Here is a 17034-nt window from a genome sequence, read left to right as displayed (position 1 = left end):
TATTCCACTCTGTCGTGAATTAACACATTTTGGATTCAATTTTAAAAAGAAACACTTCAACAAGATTAATAACAATACATTCAATCGAAACAATAACATTTCATACCAATTAGAATGATTTTAAAAATGTAATGAAACAAGAGTGAATATTCAAATCTGGTTGCATCAACGGAGATTAAACTTTTCCTTTTTGCCTCAGAACTCCTGGATCACATTTAAACATTTAATCCAATCATCTCCTAAAAGAACTTTGTCTTTGGGCATTCTCATAACTGTAGTTGGGAGACTGTTTCACCTTAATCTCCTAATATCTAAATGAATGGATACTTGGTTTCATTACTCCTATCGGTGAGACATGGGAGAGTGTAATCAGTTTGGAATCTAATATAATTGTGGTTGTAAAATGCAGTATATACAACAGAATCCACTCCTCTTTATTATTGAACAAACAACAAGGTTGAGTTATAACCAGATTGTGAACTTTCAATTCATTGAATGCACAATCAAAAATTTATTGGAAAGACAAGAAGCATTGTCAGAATGAGGAAATGGATCTGTTGAGAGCGAACCAACAAGCTATTCATCACTATTTTTATCATTGTAATAAATATTAATTTTGTATTAAACTCATCTTTGGAGCAACTCAAAGGAAGGACCAGGTGAGGAACATGTTCACCAATTGCACTCCGTGAATAAGATCATGTCAAGCTCCCAATCGGAAAAAATATTAAGGGTCATGGACAGCTCTGTTTTTTGGGAGGACAATTGTCCTCAATAAAAATCTTTGTTTGATAAAAAAATATTAATCAAGCAAAACGTTGAGGATGGGATTCGAACCCACGCGGATTACTCCACCAACTTAGCAGGCTGGCGCCTTAACCACTCGGCCACCTCAACTTCCTTATTAAGTTTTTAAAAACATCGTATCATAAGATACACATCATTTTACCTTATTGCCTGAAAGTAGATGGAATTCACATGAGAGCTTCTTAAAACAATTGTTTTTAATCTTGAATAATATCAAATACACTATTAATTATCAAAAGCATCAATTCTTACCAATGATTTGACTTTGCAAATGGTCAATCATCATTTATTAATCCACGCAGCAAATTTTTCAAATCAGACTCCTGAATATACAACCACTTTTTAAATACGACATTTTCCTCCACAATACCTTCTTTGAACTTTCGAATATAAACATCAAGTTTACAACAATCCATTCCGTCATTGTCGGCTGTTTTTATTCCCAAGGAGTTCAAATCTCCCATTGTAACACTCATCCGCCATTCTCTTTCCTCTTCTGCTTTACTCTCTTCAATAAAAACGGACGCACCAACCACCCTCCCATCTTTCATCAATCAAAAAAAAAAATGAAAGTCGCCATCATTTGTTTATTGTTAGCATTGGCTGCCGTCAGCACCTTTGCTCAACTCTCCACCCTCGACAGACCAGTCCACGATCACACCTTGATCCAAAAGATCAATGCTGACTCTAGCATTGGTTGGACCGCCGCCGCCTATCCGCAATTCGCTGGAATGACCTTGCGCGACGCTCGTAAATTGTTGGGTACCGTCTTGGTTCATCCAATCAACAATTTGCCAAAGAAGACAATGCCAGCTAATTTGAAGGCTGCTTCCTCATTCGATGCTAGAACCAAGTGGGGCAAGTGTGTTCATCCAATTAGAGATCAACAAGTAGGTTTTTTATTAATTTAATTAGCAGTTTTAACATTTATTTTGCAAAATGTCAATAATCAAATTATTAATTTGACATTTTCTTGTTAATGTTAAAGCAATGTGGATCATGTTGGGCTTTCTCTGCTTCTGAAGTCTTGTCTGATAGATTCTGTATTGCTTCAAATGGTTCAGTTGATGTTGTCTTGTCACCAGAATACATGTTGCAATGTGACTCTACTGATTATGGTTGTGATGGTGGTTATTTGAACAATGCTTGGGCTTTCCTTGCTGGTACTGGTATTCCATCTGATAAGTGTGATCCATACACTTCTGGTAATGGTGATGTTGGTTCTTGCCCAACTTCTTGTACTGATGGTTCTGCTATCAAGCTCTACAAGGCCAAGTCTTCCTCTGTTGCTCAATTGAGTTCTATTGATGATATTCAAAAGGATATCCAAGCAAATGGCCCAGTTCAAGCTGCTTTCTCTGTTTACCAAGATTTCTTTTCGTATAAGTCAGGTGTCTATAGACATGTTTCTGGATCTTTGGCAGGTGGACATGCCATCAAAATTGTTGGTTGGGGTGTTACCTCTGATGGTAAGGATACTCCATACTGGATTGTTGCCAACTCATGGAATACCAACTGGGGTCAAGAAGGTTTCTTCTGGATCTTGAGAGGTTCTGATGAATGTGGTATTGAGGATAATGTTTGGTCTGGTTTGGCTCAACTCTAAATTTCTCAATTTCCAATCATTTTAACACTTGAATAAATGAAATAGTAATTATTCAACAATTTTAGAGTTCTTTTTTATCATAAATGATACAGGAATTATTGAGTTCAGTAAGCATGTGTCAAATGCCAGCTGTCATGTTATTAATGCCAAGTGTCAAAAGTTAAATGTTTTCTAAAGGTTAGGTTTTTATTTATCTATTGCTATTAATAAATATCTTGATAGATCTATTTCTTGAATATATAGCTAATTATTGAATTATTCAAAACTACCACAATCTAATGGGCAAAACCTTATGAGTATAGACATTCAATTGATTATTTTCCTTATTAAATCTTGCCTTGACGAAAATCTTTTTTGATGTCATTTGATTTTCTCCCAATGTGCCATATTTCATGATCAAATAGAATATATCTCTATTACTAAAATTGAGTACCAACTCCCTACTTTCATCATAGAGAGTCAATGTTTGATCTGGTGAGCTATCCAATTCGATTGTTTGAATTTTCACAACAAAATCATCACCATCCATGTATTTTCCCTTCTTTTCTTCTTGACGTTTCTTATATTTGGAGGAAAGGTCTGAATTTCTAACCAATTTTCCCTCAACAGAACTGCTTGAAATGTCTATCGTAACTGTATTGCTTTCAGCCATGCTATCACAAAATATCTTGTGTTTGGTCCAATCCTTCTTTTGACAAGCTGTGCCACAATACATTACTTGTTTACATTTGGCACATTTGAAACACTTTTCAGCAGAAACATGACAAAATGAGCACTTATCAGCTTGAGAAGATTCTACAGCACGTGAATCATTTCCTTCTTGAATGCAATCAGTAATGGTCAATTTTAAGCTTCCTCCTATGGCTGAGGCAACTTGTTTGAAAACCTTGTTGGACGTATCTCTATCTGACAATCCCATTTGTTTCATTTGATTGATGAAATTCTTCTTTTCTTGTGGAATTTTCAACTTGTCAGATTCATTGTGGATTCCTGGACCTGTGTTATTGACAATTTTACATCCAGATATAATGATTGGTGAGGTGTAATTAATTCCAATTCTAACACCTCCACATTGATTTCCACTAATGGTAGAATTATTCATTTCGAATGGACAATCTCCCTTCACACTCACGCCATAGAACAAGTTGTCAGTAATATCGCATTCGGTCAACTTTGCAGTTCCAGTATTATCAACGCTCAATCCAAAATGATTATTCTTAAAGATGGAAACTTTGGAGAATGTTGCTGAACAACCCATAGCTATCAAAACTCCTTCCTTTGCATGTTGGTAAACTCTTGTATTATTCACACGAATGCTCTTTCCTCTATTGTATCCAATTATGCCTTGTCCACATTCATAAAACTCGCAATTGTCAACTTCAGCTTTTGCATGTGTCACCACTTCTAAAGCTGCCCTACTGCAATCATGAATCTTACAATTTGTCATTTTAACAATAGATCCATTATCATGAGCCATCACTCCTCCAGATTCCATAGCTCCATAAATTTCACAATCCAAAAGTGTTAACTTTCCACCTTCTCCACATGCAACGAGTGGCATTGGATTACTGGAAGAGAAGAAATGACAATCCCTAGCTGTCAATGAACCCTTTTCACGAACATAGACAAGTTGAGTTCTCGAGTGTGAAATACTGAGATTATCAAAGTGACAATCAGGAGAGGAAACCCAAAATAGAGTATCAAACATGCCTGTAAACTTGGGTTTCTCTCTTCCAATTCCAATAAGAGAACATGGTCTAGTAATATCAGTGGAAAAGTTGTAGGAGTCTTCATCTGTAATTACAATGAATAGTCTCTGAGTGGTATTTTGCTCCAACATGGACTTTTTCAAATTGTATGAATTCTTAACAAGTACAATTTGGGAATCAGGTAAGAGTGAGTGTAGCTCATGACCCTTTACAATTTTCATTCCCAATGCATTACTAATAATGGTGAATTTACGGGCCTCTTGAGTTCTGTTCAATTTCATCAAGGCAAACGCTTTTCTTGCATAACCTTTAGAAAGATATGGATCTACAATGATTGAACTCTCGGCATGCGTTAGAGATTCAACATAATTGTCCATTTTCGCATATGAAACAGAAATGTTCGAGTGCAAGATTGCATCAATACTGCTCTTTCCAAGAGAAAGTGCTTTCAAATAACATTCAATTGCTTCCTTATACTTTTTCTTTTCAAACAATTGATTACCCTTCTCTTTCAAGTCTGATGCTTCCTTTGATGGAGGTGGAACAGTAACAACCCTTGTTGAGGTTGTTGATGAAGATGAGGATGATGCATTTGTTGAATTGTTGGATGCATGCTGTTTGCCAATTTTTTCAGCGGCCTTTCTTGCATTCTTTGGGAAGGAGTTTGTTTCACCCATTAATCCAAGCATGCTCTCTACCATCATTTGGGATGAGGTAGATAGAGGAGGCAAGTAGGGTATTCTCTCTTTGAGAGTTATTCTAGCAAGTTTGGCTTGTTCTGCAGCTTCAGTGATATCATTTTCTGCGAGTGCAATCGCAGCTAATTCATAGTGAGCTGCTGGTCTCTTGAAACCCTGAATGTCCGAATGTTGAATGTAACGTTCCAACCATGCACGAGCACTTGTCCAATCATTTAGAAACTTGAACATCACACCAATAGCATAATAATTCTCCACATCTGTTGGGTCAATTTGATAACCTTGCATGAATAATGGGAGTGCATTTTCCCATTCCCCTGCAGATGCCAACCATGAGGCTACCAATGTAACAGCTCTAAAGGAACCTTCTTGGAGCAAGTATGGAGATGTCATGATTTTTGGTTCCATGGCAGGATGCATTAATGCAATTACCAAGCCACATGTGTTTTGAAGCTCGACATCAGGACTTGATTTCTGAGTCACTTGATCCCAACAATATTTCAATACTGCATCTCCTTCATCTTCAGAAAATGGACATGCCTTTTCATCTTCCCAAAAACCCTTCCTGATCAATTCAAGGCCCTTCTTTTGATGTCCAGAGAAGAATTCCTTCTTTCCCTCATCAAAAAATAATCTGGCTTTCAAATAGGATGCACCAAGTGGTGTGTGAGCATACTTTTCTAACTCTTCAATGGATGGTTGAATCCTGTGACTAGGCTTGCTGTCTTGTTCTCTTCTGTTCTTGAGAGCTTGTTGTGATTCCTTCAGGAAATTCAATAATGAGTGCTTTTTCATCTAACTGTTGTGTGTGGTTAGTTTTTTTCAGATTATTTGGGTTGGGAATTGAGAGTTGGCAGTGGTGTTGATAGATTGATACTGGTTGGGAATTGTCAATTTAAGCGAACGACGGAAATTGATTTTACAATGAATGATTGGTTAATTGTTGGGTTGGTATACGTATCCACCAAGTGCTGCCAACAACTAAGAAATATAAATGAACAACTTCTAATAGAATTTGTTTGGAAAATTAGGAAATTCCAAATTTATCCAATTGTTCTTCAAGCTTGTTTGATAATTTGCCCTGTCTTGGAATACTTAAAAATGATAAATTGGTGAATCTAGAAACATTTTCAAGTATTAAATCTGATAATTCCTGTGTCATGGTTATGTTGCTACGGAACATATCTAACATGGACAATTTTTGCATGTTATCTGAAAGGAATATGAATTTTAAAGCTTCATTGGATACATTATTAAATCTTACGTTGAGATGTCTAAGATTGGTCAAGTATTTACATTGTGAAATGCTCAAAATGTCCTCATCAGACAGGTCGCAACTCTTCAAATTTAATTCTTGCAAACATGTTAAACTTGTCATTTCACAGAGTAAATGAATTTGCCCTCTAAGCTTCTCGTTATTTCCCAAGGATAAACTAGTGAGTTGGAAATCTTGACACTCAGAAAGAGCCTTTAGGCAATCGCTGTCAATACAACATTCAGTCAGGGAGAGCTTGCTCAAATTCTTGATAAATGCACTTGAAATGATTAAATTCATTCCGTCCAATCCAATGTTGATAAATGCAAGATCTAACTTTTTCAATTTTGAAAATTTTCCAATATGAGATATAACCTTGCAAGATGAAGACATCATTTCATTCCCTGTATATCTAAAGGAAAGAGATTGTAAATTTTCTTTCAAATTCTTGCTTTCTGATAATATTTCAAAAATATTCTCTTCATCTTGTCCATAAATGTGCAAACGGGATAGATTTTTCAAATAAAGAGATTCGGCAAGGGCTTTAGCCATTTTGAAGCTGTTGACAGCTCCGTAGATACTCTGCACATTTTCAGAATTAGGGCTGGTAATGAACATGGTTGGTTCATCTGTTTCTTCAAATTCCAAATAGTACTTTTTCAATTTGGTAATGTATTTACTCTCAGCTAGAGCAGTATCACCTGAGGCTTCCAAAGCACTAGTAGAAGTACCAAAATATCTTCCCAATTTTTCAATTTGATTCATATGAGGGCAGTTGGCAATTTTGATGATATCCTCGTTCAAACGATGTCCCATCATTTTGAGCTTTTTCAAATTCTTGATTTGTGAATTTTCAGAGACAAGAAGCTCGAAACCCTCAGTGAGATGGAGAATTTGGAGATTCTTCATGTATTCACTTTGAATGATATCTCGTATTCCTTCCACTCCCTTGTAATTGTAGCCAATATTTAGTTTGGTCAAATTTTTCATATTAGGAGAATTGGCAATAGCACGTATAGCTGTACCAGTTAATTGACTTGATTCACAACTCAAACTTGTTAAATTTTTAACATGAGAATTATTAGAAACCAAAGCTACAATTCCCTTATCTGTATAACTTGCCATATCCAAATCCAACTCTGTTAAATTTTCCAAGTATTCGTTTTTTGAAATGGACACTAACAATTCATCAACAGTTCCATCTAAACCCAAACTCTTCAAAGCCTTCATTTGAGGGCAAGGAGCAATTAGCTTATCCTTCTTATTATAACTACCATTAAATCTAACATCCACAAGATTTGACATTACCGGACTCGTAATTAATTTCATCATGGATGAAAAATCCATGACACCATCCAATACCAGTACTTGTAGAGTGGACATGGTACTACATTGTTGAATTCTCTCCCGCATATCTTCACCGATAGCCTGATTTAAAACCAATGATCGAAGGTTTAAATTCGGAGAGGATTTGACCAACCTAGCCAATTTATACTTTTCCAATATCAAGTCAATCGGAATTGATCTAACCATATTATTCCATTGTTTACAGACTGAAAAACCATATTTTACCATAGACTCGTCATCAAGAAAGGACGTAAATATGAGGTGGAGAACATCATCGATAAAAACGAGTGGCGCCATTTTTTTAAATAAAATATTAATAAAAAATATTATTTATTCGGTGTGGCTTAATCATTGCAGCAGTACAAGGCACTTCCTGCTCTTATTATAAAGCCGAATAATTTCTGGATCATTTTGAATCTCTTTGCTTGCTTTATAATAAGCATCGGGATAATGAGCTAAAACTAGTGCAACAAGGTCTTTGTGTTTGGTCCACTCTTCTGAATTGTAATGTTGGCAGAATTCAGCTGCTTCTTTTGGATATTTGGAGAAGAATACTCGAAGAATATCTAGATCTTCATGGAATTCTGTAAATAAATGAAAGAAATAACCATTTTCAACAATTTGCAATTTCAATTTTTTGTCTTGGCTAAACAATGGAGAATGAGGCAACAAGTAGGGATTATCAAGAATGAGAGGAATTGCAATGGAAGGGTCATTTCTCAATCTCTCACTCAAGTAGACAAAGTGTGATGGACATCGTTTCAGAAACATTGAGGCAATTTCATTGTCATCCCTCAACTTGATGTCCAAGGAAGAAATACATGGACTATGTAGTGCAAACTTTGGATTATCAAATAGTTTCATAATAAATTCCTTATCTGACCTGAATACCTTGTCAGCATAGCAAAAATTATAAGAATTATTTTCAATTGCTTTCATTACAATCTCCTTATCTTTTCTCAGATTTGAAGAAATACTACTCAAATCAAAGTTGGTGTTGTTTAAGGCCTCCATCACAATTTCTCTATCTTCTCTAAAGTATTTTGTTATAGCAATGCTGCCTCCCTTTTTCACTGCATTTAAAACAATTTCTCTATCTTGGTGATATTTTTCTGGCAATGACCACAAACTGTAGGCATTCTCCTTCAGCTTTTTAATAATTAATCCCCTGTCCATATCTTCTTTGAAATGTATAAAACCTGTTCCTGAGAATACTATGCCTGCAATTTCAGGATCATTTTGAAGTCGATAGCTTAACTTTCTGAAACAATTAGGTGAGAGTTCAATAAATTTGAGAGCTAATTCTCTATCATCTGGAAAATGACTCACAACATCAGAATACCTATAGGGGTATTTACTCAAATATTCAACAATTTTTCCTCGGTACGCTTGAATATTAACTGATTTTGGAATGTAATGTAATGAACAGCTTTGAAGAATCCTTTCAAATAATTCTCCATCAATGTTTGAAATATATTTCACGATAGAGTTAATATTCTTTCCAAAAACTTCTTTTACAAAACTCAAATCTGATTTGAGTTTGTCGTCCATATACTCAAATATGGATCCAAAATAATCTCCCCTAAAAAGGAAAATATTTCCACAGTCATCTAATAAATCGAGAATGAACTCTCTGTTTGATTTTATGCTATCTGACACATGGATGAACTGTTTTGGATTGGCTTTCATTGCTGCAAGACAAATTGCTTGGTTGTTTTTCAACCTCTCACTAGCAAACCGGAGAGCATTATAAGTAGAACAAACGGCACGTAAAACCACATTGTAATCATCCTTAAGCGGTTCATCAACAAACTCTAACAATTCACCTCTTTTTGAAACAAATTTTTTAACCAGTTCAATATCAGATCGTATTTCTAAGGGTGCATATTTGAATAACTCTAATTGTTTGAGAATTAGTGGACCATCAATTTTCAAATTACCAGTTTCAACAACCATTTTAACATCCTCTTTTCCAGTGTCAATATTTTTAACATTCCACCCATCAGTTAATATCTTTGGAAGTACGAAATTTTGCAAAACTACTTGATCTTTCAATAAGGCAGAATCAGTACTCTTCAAATATCTGAAAATACATCTCCTGCAATACAAGGAACACGATTTCAATATTTTTAAAAGTATTTCCTTATTTTGCATCATTTCTTCTCTTCTAAATTGAAGAGAAAGAATTAATTCACCATCCAATTCTAAAGTTTTCTCAATAATATCCCAATCATTTTGTAATCTTTCCGAAAGATAGAATATATTTGATGGCAAATATGAAATTGCCTTCAATGCAAATTCTTTCTGATTTCGAATCCTTTCAGATGCAAATCTGAAACTACTTGGAACACCTTTCATTGATTCCTCAACTACTTGTTCATTATCCTTCATTTCTTCAGAGGCAAATTCTAAAGCAATCTCAAATCGATTATTTTGCACAGCCAACATTACCAATTCAATATCATTTCTATATTCGAAAGGGCAGAATTTCAAATTCTCTCCATGACCCATAAGAGCAGCTTTTAATAATTCACGATCAATGTCGATTTTATCTGAATGTTGCAAAAATTCAAGTGAATTTTCAGTGGTAGCCATTTTCAAATATTCTGGATTGTCAATTATGGAAGAAAGGTTTCTTCTACAAGAATTTACTTTCGGAAGAGAAAAGAAGATATTGCTTTTAGGTGTGAGAAGGCGATTCCTACATCCATGCAGAAGGTGTCTAATCATTTTTTTAAATGGAATTGTTCATAAGAGTTCCAATTCTATCAAAATACAATTTTATTGTAAAGCGCATAACAGCAATTGTTATTGATACAACCAAAAAATTGCATCTTCAAGTGAAGCAATGAAATCTTGCTTATTGGGAAAGTGAACTTTTTCTTTTTGGCGGGAAAAATTAGTTGCTTTTATCTTTACAATGGTGCTTGTCTACGGAATCAAGGATACTTTGAACGCTGACAGATTGCTGCAACAATGTGATTAACTTCAAAGGCTTAAATATCCCACACAGTTGCTCTACAACTTTTCCTCAAAAAAAAATATGTCATCCCTCAAGCCTTCACACGCCAATGATTCGTCTAATCTTAATCAAATACGAAACAATCCAAGCCTTCGTAAGAAAAATAAGACTTCAATATTTTCCATGTATTCTACTTCAACAATGAAGAGTTCTATCACCCGATCTTCACCACAACAACAATTGGCCTTAAAGTTCACATCGTCATCACCAACACTTGATCAACAAGAGAAGAGTTTCGTTCATATTAATAATTGTGGTGATCATGTTTCAACACAGAATAGAGATGAGCAACAAGTAGATTTCCAATCAATCACCAACCAATCATCACCCTTCTCTGATTCTCCACTAACTTTACCTCTGGGCTTTCTTCCACTTTCTTCAAATGTTTCTTCTTCAAGCATTGAAGATTTGTTAAACAAACATTACACTCCCATCACCACTTCCACTTTGCAAAGCTCCAATCCATTCATTCCTAACATTTCCACACAATATTCTTTACCAAATGGTGGCACGATGGAAAATAGTGAAAAATCTTCATCATTGTCAATGGAAATTAAGAAAATGATGCATGGAAATGATTTAAAAACAAAGAAACGAAAGAGAATTTGTCAATTCAATGAGCAAAATGTGGAACAGATATGTAGGAATGAAAAAGGATATTCCTCTCCAGACCTTAATTCTTCTTCCAAACGAACAGTCAAATAGTCATATTATTAGAAACTAATCTCCAACTCTAAATAAAAATTAACAACATTTTCATTCACATACATTATCTCTCTCTCAGCACAACTACCACCTTTCAAATTGATTTAAATAGATCTCATCAATTTCATTGTAATTCGCACAATTTAGTTCCAATCAATATTTGGTTCTCAAAATTGATAGAAAAAATGTCTTTATCACGTCGAACACCACTCAATCCAATTATCACTCCACATCCAGCAGTTGAAGCAGTGGAGGGTTTGCAAGATACATCACCTCTCTCTCCACTCTCACCTCATCATTCCGATCAAAATAATAATAATAATTCATCACTAATGATTAATAATAGTACTATTGAACAGAATAATAATACTCATCATAATCATTCGGAACCTGTGGATGTATTATCACCAAAATTAATGTCACAAGCTTTGAATTTTAAAGACTCGGTTGATTTTGTGCTACCAGAAGAAGAGGAAAAGTAAATTGTGGTGTGTACAAATTTAGATAATTGTAGAAATTGGAAAGTCTATTGAATAGAGAGAGTTAACTATAAAAAATGTCTGATTTGACTGCAGGAGATTTTGTTAAAGATTTGGTAGTATTGACTGTTGATTCTTTGGAACATTCTGCTGCTGGTAATCTTGTTAATTGTGAATGTCCTAATTGTCACAAATCAACTTATTTGAAAGAATTCCAAGGAAATGTTTTGGAAGGTTTAACTTGTCCTTTTTGTAAACGTGTTTTTGCAAATACCTTTACAAATATTACTACAAATCCTATAACAGATTATCCAACTGAAAAAGATCCATTCCGAGAACAGAAAATATAAGCAGCATTTTCATTTCCTATTCTGATCATTGCATTAACATTCAATTTCCTCAAATATATTTGCTTCTGATAACCCTGTAAAATATAAACAATCCTTATTAGAATTGGTATTTCTGTTTATTTTGTAATTATTTATAAATTAGATGTGAGAATATATTCACTAGTTTTAGGGGTTCATCTACATTATTTGAATGCACTGGCAGCTTCAATTTGACCTCTTGCAATTGCCATTTCTTCAGCATCACTTCCTAGAGAAGTTTTAATATTCTTGTCTGCTCCATGTCTCAATAATACTTCACAAATTTCCTTATAATTTCTAATGGCAGCATAATGCAAAGCAGTTCGTCCAGTCTAAATTTACAATTTCATCAATTGTTGAACTCATGAGGAAAAACTTACAATTTCATCAACACGATTAATTTCAATTCCTGGAACTGAAAGTAAATAATTAACTATATGAACATGTCCACTATCACAAGCCCACATTAAAGGTGTCATTCCGTACTATTTTTCCAATTAATTTTTAATCCAAAATAATTTTAACATACATATACAAATCTTCCATCTCCATAATTAACACTCAAACTAGGATTATTTTGAAGAAGACTTTTTACTGAATTTAAATCACCTCTCCTAGATTGTTCCAATAATGTGTGATGATCCACAGATGGTGGAATTATGAGATATTCTGGAGTAGAAAAAAAAGACGTTACCCCCGATGATGCACTTCCAGATCCGACAGCAGTTCCAGCAGACTTTCTTCTAGGCATTTTTTTTTGAAACTTTAACTTGGCGCCTTTTTCTTTTCCGTTATAATTGTTCATCATTTGCACCTTTTAATTATTTATATTTATTATTGTTTTTCAAGCAATTGTAATCCACATAATAACCATCCATCACGAATAACACATCCATACTTCTATGCAATAATTCTGACATGATAATAAAATCGTGATGAAAAGATTTTTTATTAATAAACTTGAACTTGCGCAGAAAGCAAAAAATTTGAGAGCACCATTATCGTTCCTACTCCGATTTATATCCTAGAAACAGTCATCCTAGTAGAGAATTGAGAGTTTTCAAACTGTATTGTTGCAACGGAGTAGCTTACACACACATATTATTTTCTGAATTTTCTGTATCACTATTGTACTTTAATTTGGTGATTTTTCATCATACACAACAATATACGCCCTGTACAATATCAATATTTAATTATATATAACACGATGATGGATACAACAATAACATCAAATAATAACAATAATATTGTGGATGATCATCATAATACTTCATCAACAAAATGTTCAAAAACAACCTTCTACCGTATATTTGCTACTCTATTTTCTGTTACATTATTACTAGGAATATTATCATCAATATTATTGTATAATGCCTTTTCATCAGATGTACCAATATTAATTAATTCAAAATTATCATTCATAGAGAAAACACTCGGATATTATTATTCTAAAAATTCTATAGAGAGTTCTATAGGAAAAGAATTATTAGGTGATGATAATCAATCAATATTTCAAAAGGATGGGGAATGGATTGGTGATTTTACAGGATCTAATCTTACATATGGTCACTTCTTTCAACATTTATATTTGAGAAATCCTTCAAAGAGGCATGATGGAAATTCATGGAATTTTGGACATTGTCCCGTTAGGTCGGAAGGTATTGATCAATCTAGTTCACTGATTCAAACATCAAGCTTTTCTTCTCTTAATGTCATTGATGGATCTACAATTGTTATTGATTATATGCTTTATCCTAGTGGCCATCTAGGTGACCATCACAGTGTTTATCACAAGGAATGGAGATTTGGCAAATTGAGATTTCACAATATTACTTCCTTGTCAAGTATGAAAGCCACATCAAAGTACAAATCAACTGCTCTTTCCCAAGTTCAAGATAATGGGTTTGGTGAAACAATTTTGGATTATATTTTCATTGGTTCGTTTGATTTCTTTGTCTCAAATTCAAGCGAGAAGGAGGGAAATCCAACTGTGGAATATTACAAACTTTTCTCACTGGAACAAATTTGTTTCTATTTCAATCAATTCCAATGGAATAACAATTTTGTAATTAAGGATTTTCCAATCTCCACTGCTGATCTTGTTTTAAGTATGCAACTTAATCCTAACAAGACTTGTTCAGACATTTTGAGAAGAAAGGCATTTTGTAATGAAACTTCACAGGTGTTTGTTTTTGAGTCACCTGGTACTTGGACTGGATTTTTGCTCTTGTTAGTAGTTTTGGGAGGTATTACAATGGTTTTCAGTGTGATTGGAGGTTCTGCCCTCTTACTCCTTGCTGTCTTTTGGTTGTGTTATAGAGGAATGAGAAAAATGGATGGAAGCAAGGTAGATGAGAGTAAATCAGAGAGAACAGAAGATACATCTGGCGATGACTTTGTTGCCAGACGTAGACTTTTGCACGGAGATTTGGACATTGATGATGAGGACCAAAATCATGCCATTTCACCCTCAATGGACATTGATCCACATGAAGCTTCTGAAGCTCCTGTAAGACGTAACTCTAGGATAACAATGGTCAATCCTTCCCCTGTCGTGACAACTGCCGAAGCAGCTCACTTGTTGGGCATTACTGGTAGAAAACATTTTAGATTTTTCCAATAAATTAACAACATTCCTTAATATATACATCAGGACTTGAAATACAATTAACCTCCTAATTTTCTAGTAGGTAATCAAGTATCGTAATCGATCTTAATGATCCATTTATTCAATGGTATCAACTTTAATGGGAAATCTTCCAAATTTTGATTCTGGATTTGATGTATACTTAGTATTATTGAGGTTTACTACTCTATTTCGAAAATAGGAATTTCCAAAATGCATGATAAGTCTTGCATTTTCCTTATAAGGCGTTGTTATGGAGATTTCTGTGGTATTAACTTGAGTTGATGTGGCTACATTTTTTCTAGTGGAGAGCCATGATTTAACTTTGCTCTTTTCCAAATATAGTGCAGCAAATTCTTCGTGTTCAATGTCATATTCTGAAAATTCACTATCATCTCCACTATGTGTTGCTTCAATGATTGTATCTCTTACTTTCAAGTTGAATGGCAGAAGATTGAAACATTGTGGAAATATTTTCAAAACTGGAATCATTAGTTCCTCATTGGACATGTTGTCTTGTCCGAGCAGATCTACTGCATTGATATTCTTTTTTAACATGGCTATAACTACATCTTGATCTTGTTTCAATGTCTCGGGCAGGAATTGATAAGTTCTCTCATCTTGACTCACTAAATAAATGGCAGTTTTCTTGTCGATGCTCATATTCGAATCTGAAATCAAAACAACCAATAAGGGATTTCTTCTCAAACAATCCATAAATATTTCTCCATCTTGTTGAATATGGTCTGGGGCAAGCAATATAGCACATGGATTCTGTCGAATAGCAATTTTCACATAATTCACAAAATTTGGATCATTAACACTCAAACTTCCAGGTACCAAATTCAATGACAATCCATCCTTACTCAGTACCATCTCTATAAACTGTGGATCGTGCTTTGCGTCATGTCCAATATATTCATAAATAAGTGGATCTTGTTTCATGGCAATGCAAACAATTTCTCTATCATTCTGCAACCTTTCCGAAGCATGTTTTATAGCAAATGGACAATTCTTGACAGCCTCCATCACAATATCCCTATCATCTCTCAATTCCATTCCAACATTCATCAATTGCAATCCATGAAACTTGACCAATTCCAACATGATTGACTTGGCATTCCATTCTCTAACCTTTGTTCTCTGTTGCAAAAATCCAAATAAATTTAAATGTAAATAAGTGCACACCACTTCTCTATCCAATGCAAATTCTATAGGAATTGGTTGATATCGCATTGAAAAACTCATCTCAAATAAATAGTTAAACTTTCCGAGAGTGTAGTGTTTGTTGGCGGTCATGGTTTCGTTTAGCATTTGATTCAGATAATTATTTGGATCATGATCGAGAAGTATTAGAACTGAATCTCTGTGATTTTCGTGATGATCAATTTGTCCTTCTGATTGTTTGCTCATTTTTTTTTATGATTGATTTTACATGCTGCTGAAATCCAGATTATACTTGAAATTGTTGGAGCTTATGAAGTGTGCAATTAAAAAGAGAGAAAATAAGTCTATTGTTCCCTCTTGTTTTAAATTTGTTGAAAAAAATGATATCAGTTCTAGTAAGATATGGAATTGCAAAGAATCTTGGAGAGTTGTGTTCTGTGAAAAGTGTGGTACTGAAATTATCAATTTGGACAATCAAATATTCAATGACTTCAGATTGGAAAATCTTAATGATTGCAATCAGTGAGTTTTAAATGAATTTCCAGATGGTAAAACCTTTAATATTGAATCTAACAAGGAAATTGTTTTTCAACATGTGGATACAGAGTATTTTACATTAAGGGATCCAAATTTTTGTTCAGTTACACCTGTCAGATTTTGTAAAAGTTGGGAAGCATGCTTCTGGTATCGCACATGAAGTGTATTAATTCACTGGAATGGTACATGCTTATTGATGTCGATTTGATGTTGAAAAGAAACGTTCTTATTTGAGTGTCTCATTCATGGTTGAGTTGAGGAAGAAAACAAATCTAGATATACCTATTGGGACTGTTAGAAGCAGACTTCTTTTACTCATCCATCAAGAAACAGACAAGATACTTATCATAGACTGTTTAAGGATCTACTAATAGAAAGAGGAATCAAAAAGAAGCCGAGAGACCAAATGATGATCTATTTTTTGAATCATTAAATCATTATCTCAATGTTATGGAAGAAAAACAACAGAAAAGAGCTCTCATAGAGCAACCATCCAAAGTTCAAAAATAAAAGGCAAAGCTGTAAATGGTCATTGAGTGGTTGAAAGCGAAGATTTTTCATATTGGATTTCAGTTGAATACAAACAACATTTGCGACACCTACAATGTGAGAATCATTCCTAATTACTCAATTAACATAGTTAGAAAGATTAAAGTTCACTATTGCCAATAGGCTAAATATCAGCAATCAAGCATGACAAAATCC

General features: G+C 34.2%; 7 protein-coding genes and 1 non-coding gene across 8 annotated transcripts; 3 read left to right on the top strand and 5 right to left on the bottom strand.

The window, feature by feature from the left end:
- Positions 1-816: 816 nt before the first annotated feature.
- NAEGRDRAFT_t234 lies at positions 817-897 on the bottom strand. Its single transcript has one exon. It is a non-coding gene; the product is annotated as a tRNA-Ser (tRNA).
- Positions 898-1385: 488 nt separating this feature from the next.
- Positions 1386-2350, top strand: NAEGRDRAFT_3032 (uncharacterized protein; the record flags this gene model as incomplete). Its single annotated transcript, XM_002678858.1, has 2 exons — positions 1386-1697; positions 1796-2350. Coding segments are annotated over 2 exons (867 nt in total), but the record flags the coding sequence as incomplete, so codon positions are not given.
- A 328-nt stretch (positions 2351-2678) lies between these two features.
- Positions 2679-7458, bottom strand: NAEGRDRAFT_48073 (uncharacterized protein; the record flags this gene model as incomplete). Its single annotated transcript, XM_002678726.1, has 2 exons — positions 2679-5582; positions 6085-7458. 2 exons carry the CDS (start codon positions 7456-7458, stop codon positions 2679-2681), a joined length of 4278 nt encoding a protein of 1425 aa, XP_002678772.1.
- Positions 7459-7770: 312 nt separating this feature from the next.
- NAEGRDRAFT_66017 (uncharacterized protein) lies at positions 7771-10152 on the bottom strand (the record flags this gene model as incomplete). The annotated part of the gene is made up of 1 exon (XM_002678725.1): positions 7771-10152. The coding sequence occupies one exon, from the start codon at positions 10150-10152 to the stop codon at positions 7771-7773; it is 2382 nt and encodes a 793-aa protein (XP_002678771.1).
- Positions 10153-10465: 313 nt separating this feature from the next.
- On the top strand, positions 10466-11149 carry NAEGRDRAFT_48071 (uncharacterized protein; the record flags this gene model as incomplete). The annotated part of the gene is made up of 1 exon (XM_002678857.1): positions 10466-11149. One exon carries the CDS (start codon positions 10466-10468, stop codon positions 11147-11149), a length of 684 nt encoding a protein of 227 aa, XP_002678903.1.
- A 1011-nt stretch (positions 11150-12160) lies between these two features.
- NAEGRDRAFT_66015 (uncharacterized protein) lies at positions 12161-12747 on the bottom strand (the record flags this gene model as incomplete). The annotated part of the gene is made up of 3 exons (XM_002678724.1): positions 12161-12328; positions 12377-12481; positions 12526-12747. 3 exons carry the CDS (start codon positions 12745-12747, stop codon positions 12161-12163), a joined length of 495 nt encoding a protein of 164 aa, XP_002678770.1.
- Positions 12748-13206: 459 nt separating this feature from the next.
- NAEGRDRAFT_66014 (uncharacterized protein) lies at positions 13207-14622 on the top strand (the record flags this gene model as incomplete). Its single annotated transcript, XM_002678856.1, has 1 exon — positions 13207-14622. One exon carries the CDS (start codon positions 13207-13209, stop codon positions 14620-14622), a length of 1416 nt encoding a protein of 471 aa, XP_002678902.1.
- A 102-nt stretch (positions 14623-14724) lies between these two features.
- NAEGRDRAFT_48070 (uncharacterized protein) lies at positions 14725-15924 on the bottom strand (the record flags this gene model as incomplete). Its single annotated transcript, XM_002678723.1, has 1 exon — positions 14725-15924. The coding sequence occupies one exon, from the start codon at positions 15922-15924 to the stop codon at positions 14725-14727; it is 1200 nt and encodes a 399-aa protein (XP_002678769.1).
- Positions 15925-17034: the final 1110 nt, after the last annotated feature.

The sequence above is a fragment of the Naegleria gruberi genome, assembly GCF_000004985.1.
Source record: "Naegleria gruberi genomic scaffold NAEGRscaffold_16, whole genome shotgun sequence".
In the NCBI taxonomy this organism is placed as follows: domain Eukaryota; phylum Heterolobosea; class Eutetramitea; order Acrasida; family Naegleriidae; genus Naegleria; species Naegleria gruberi.
This window is presented reverse-complemented; position numbering and strand designations above follow the sequence as displayed.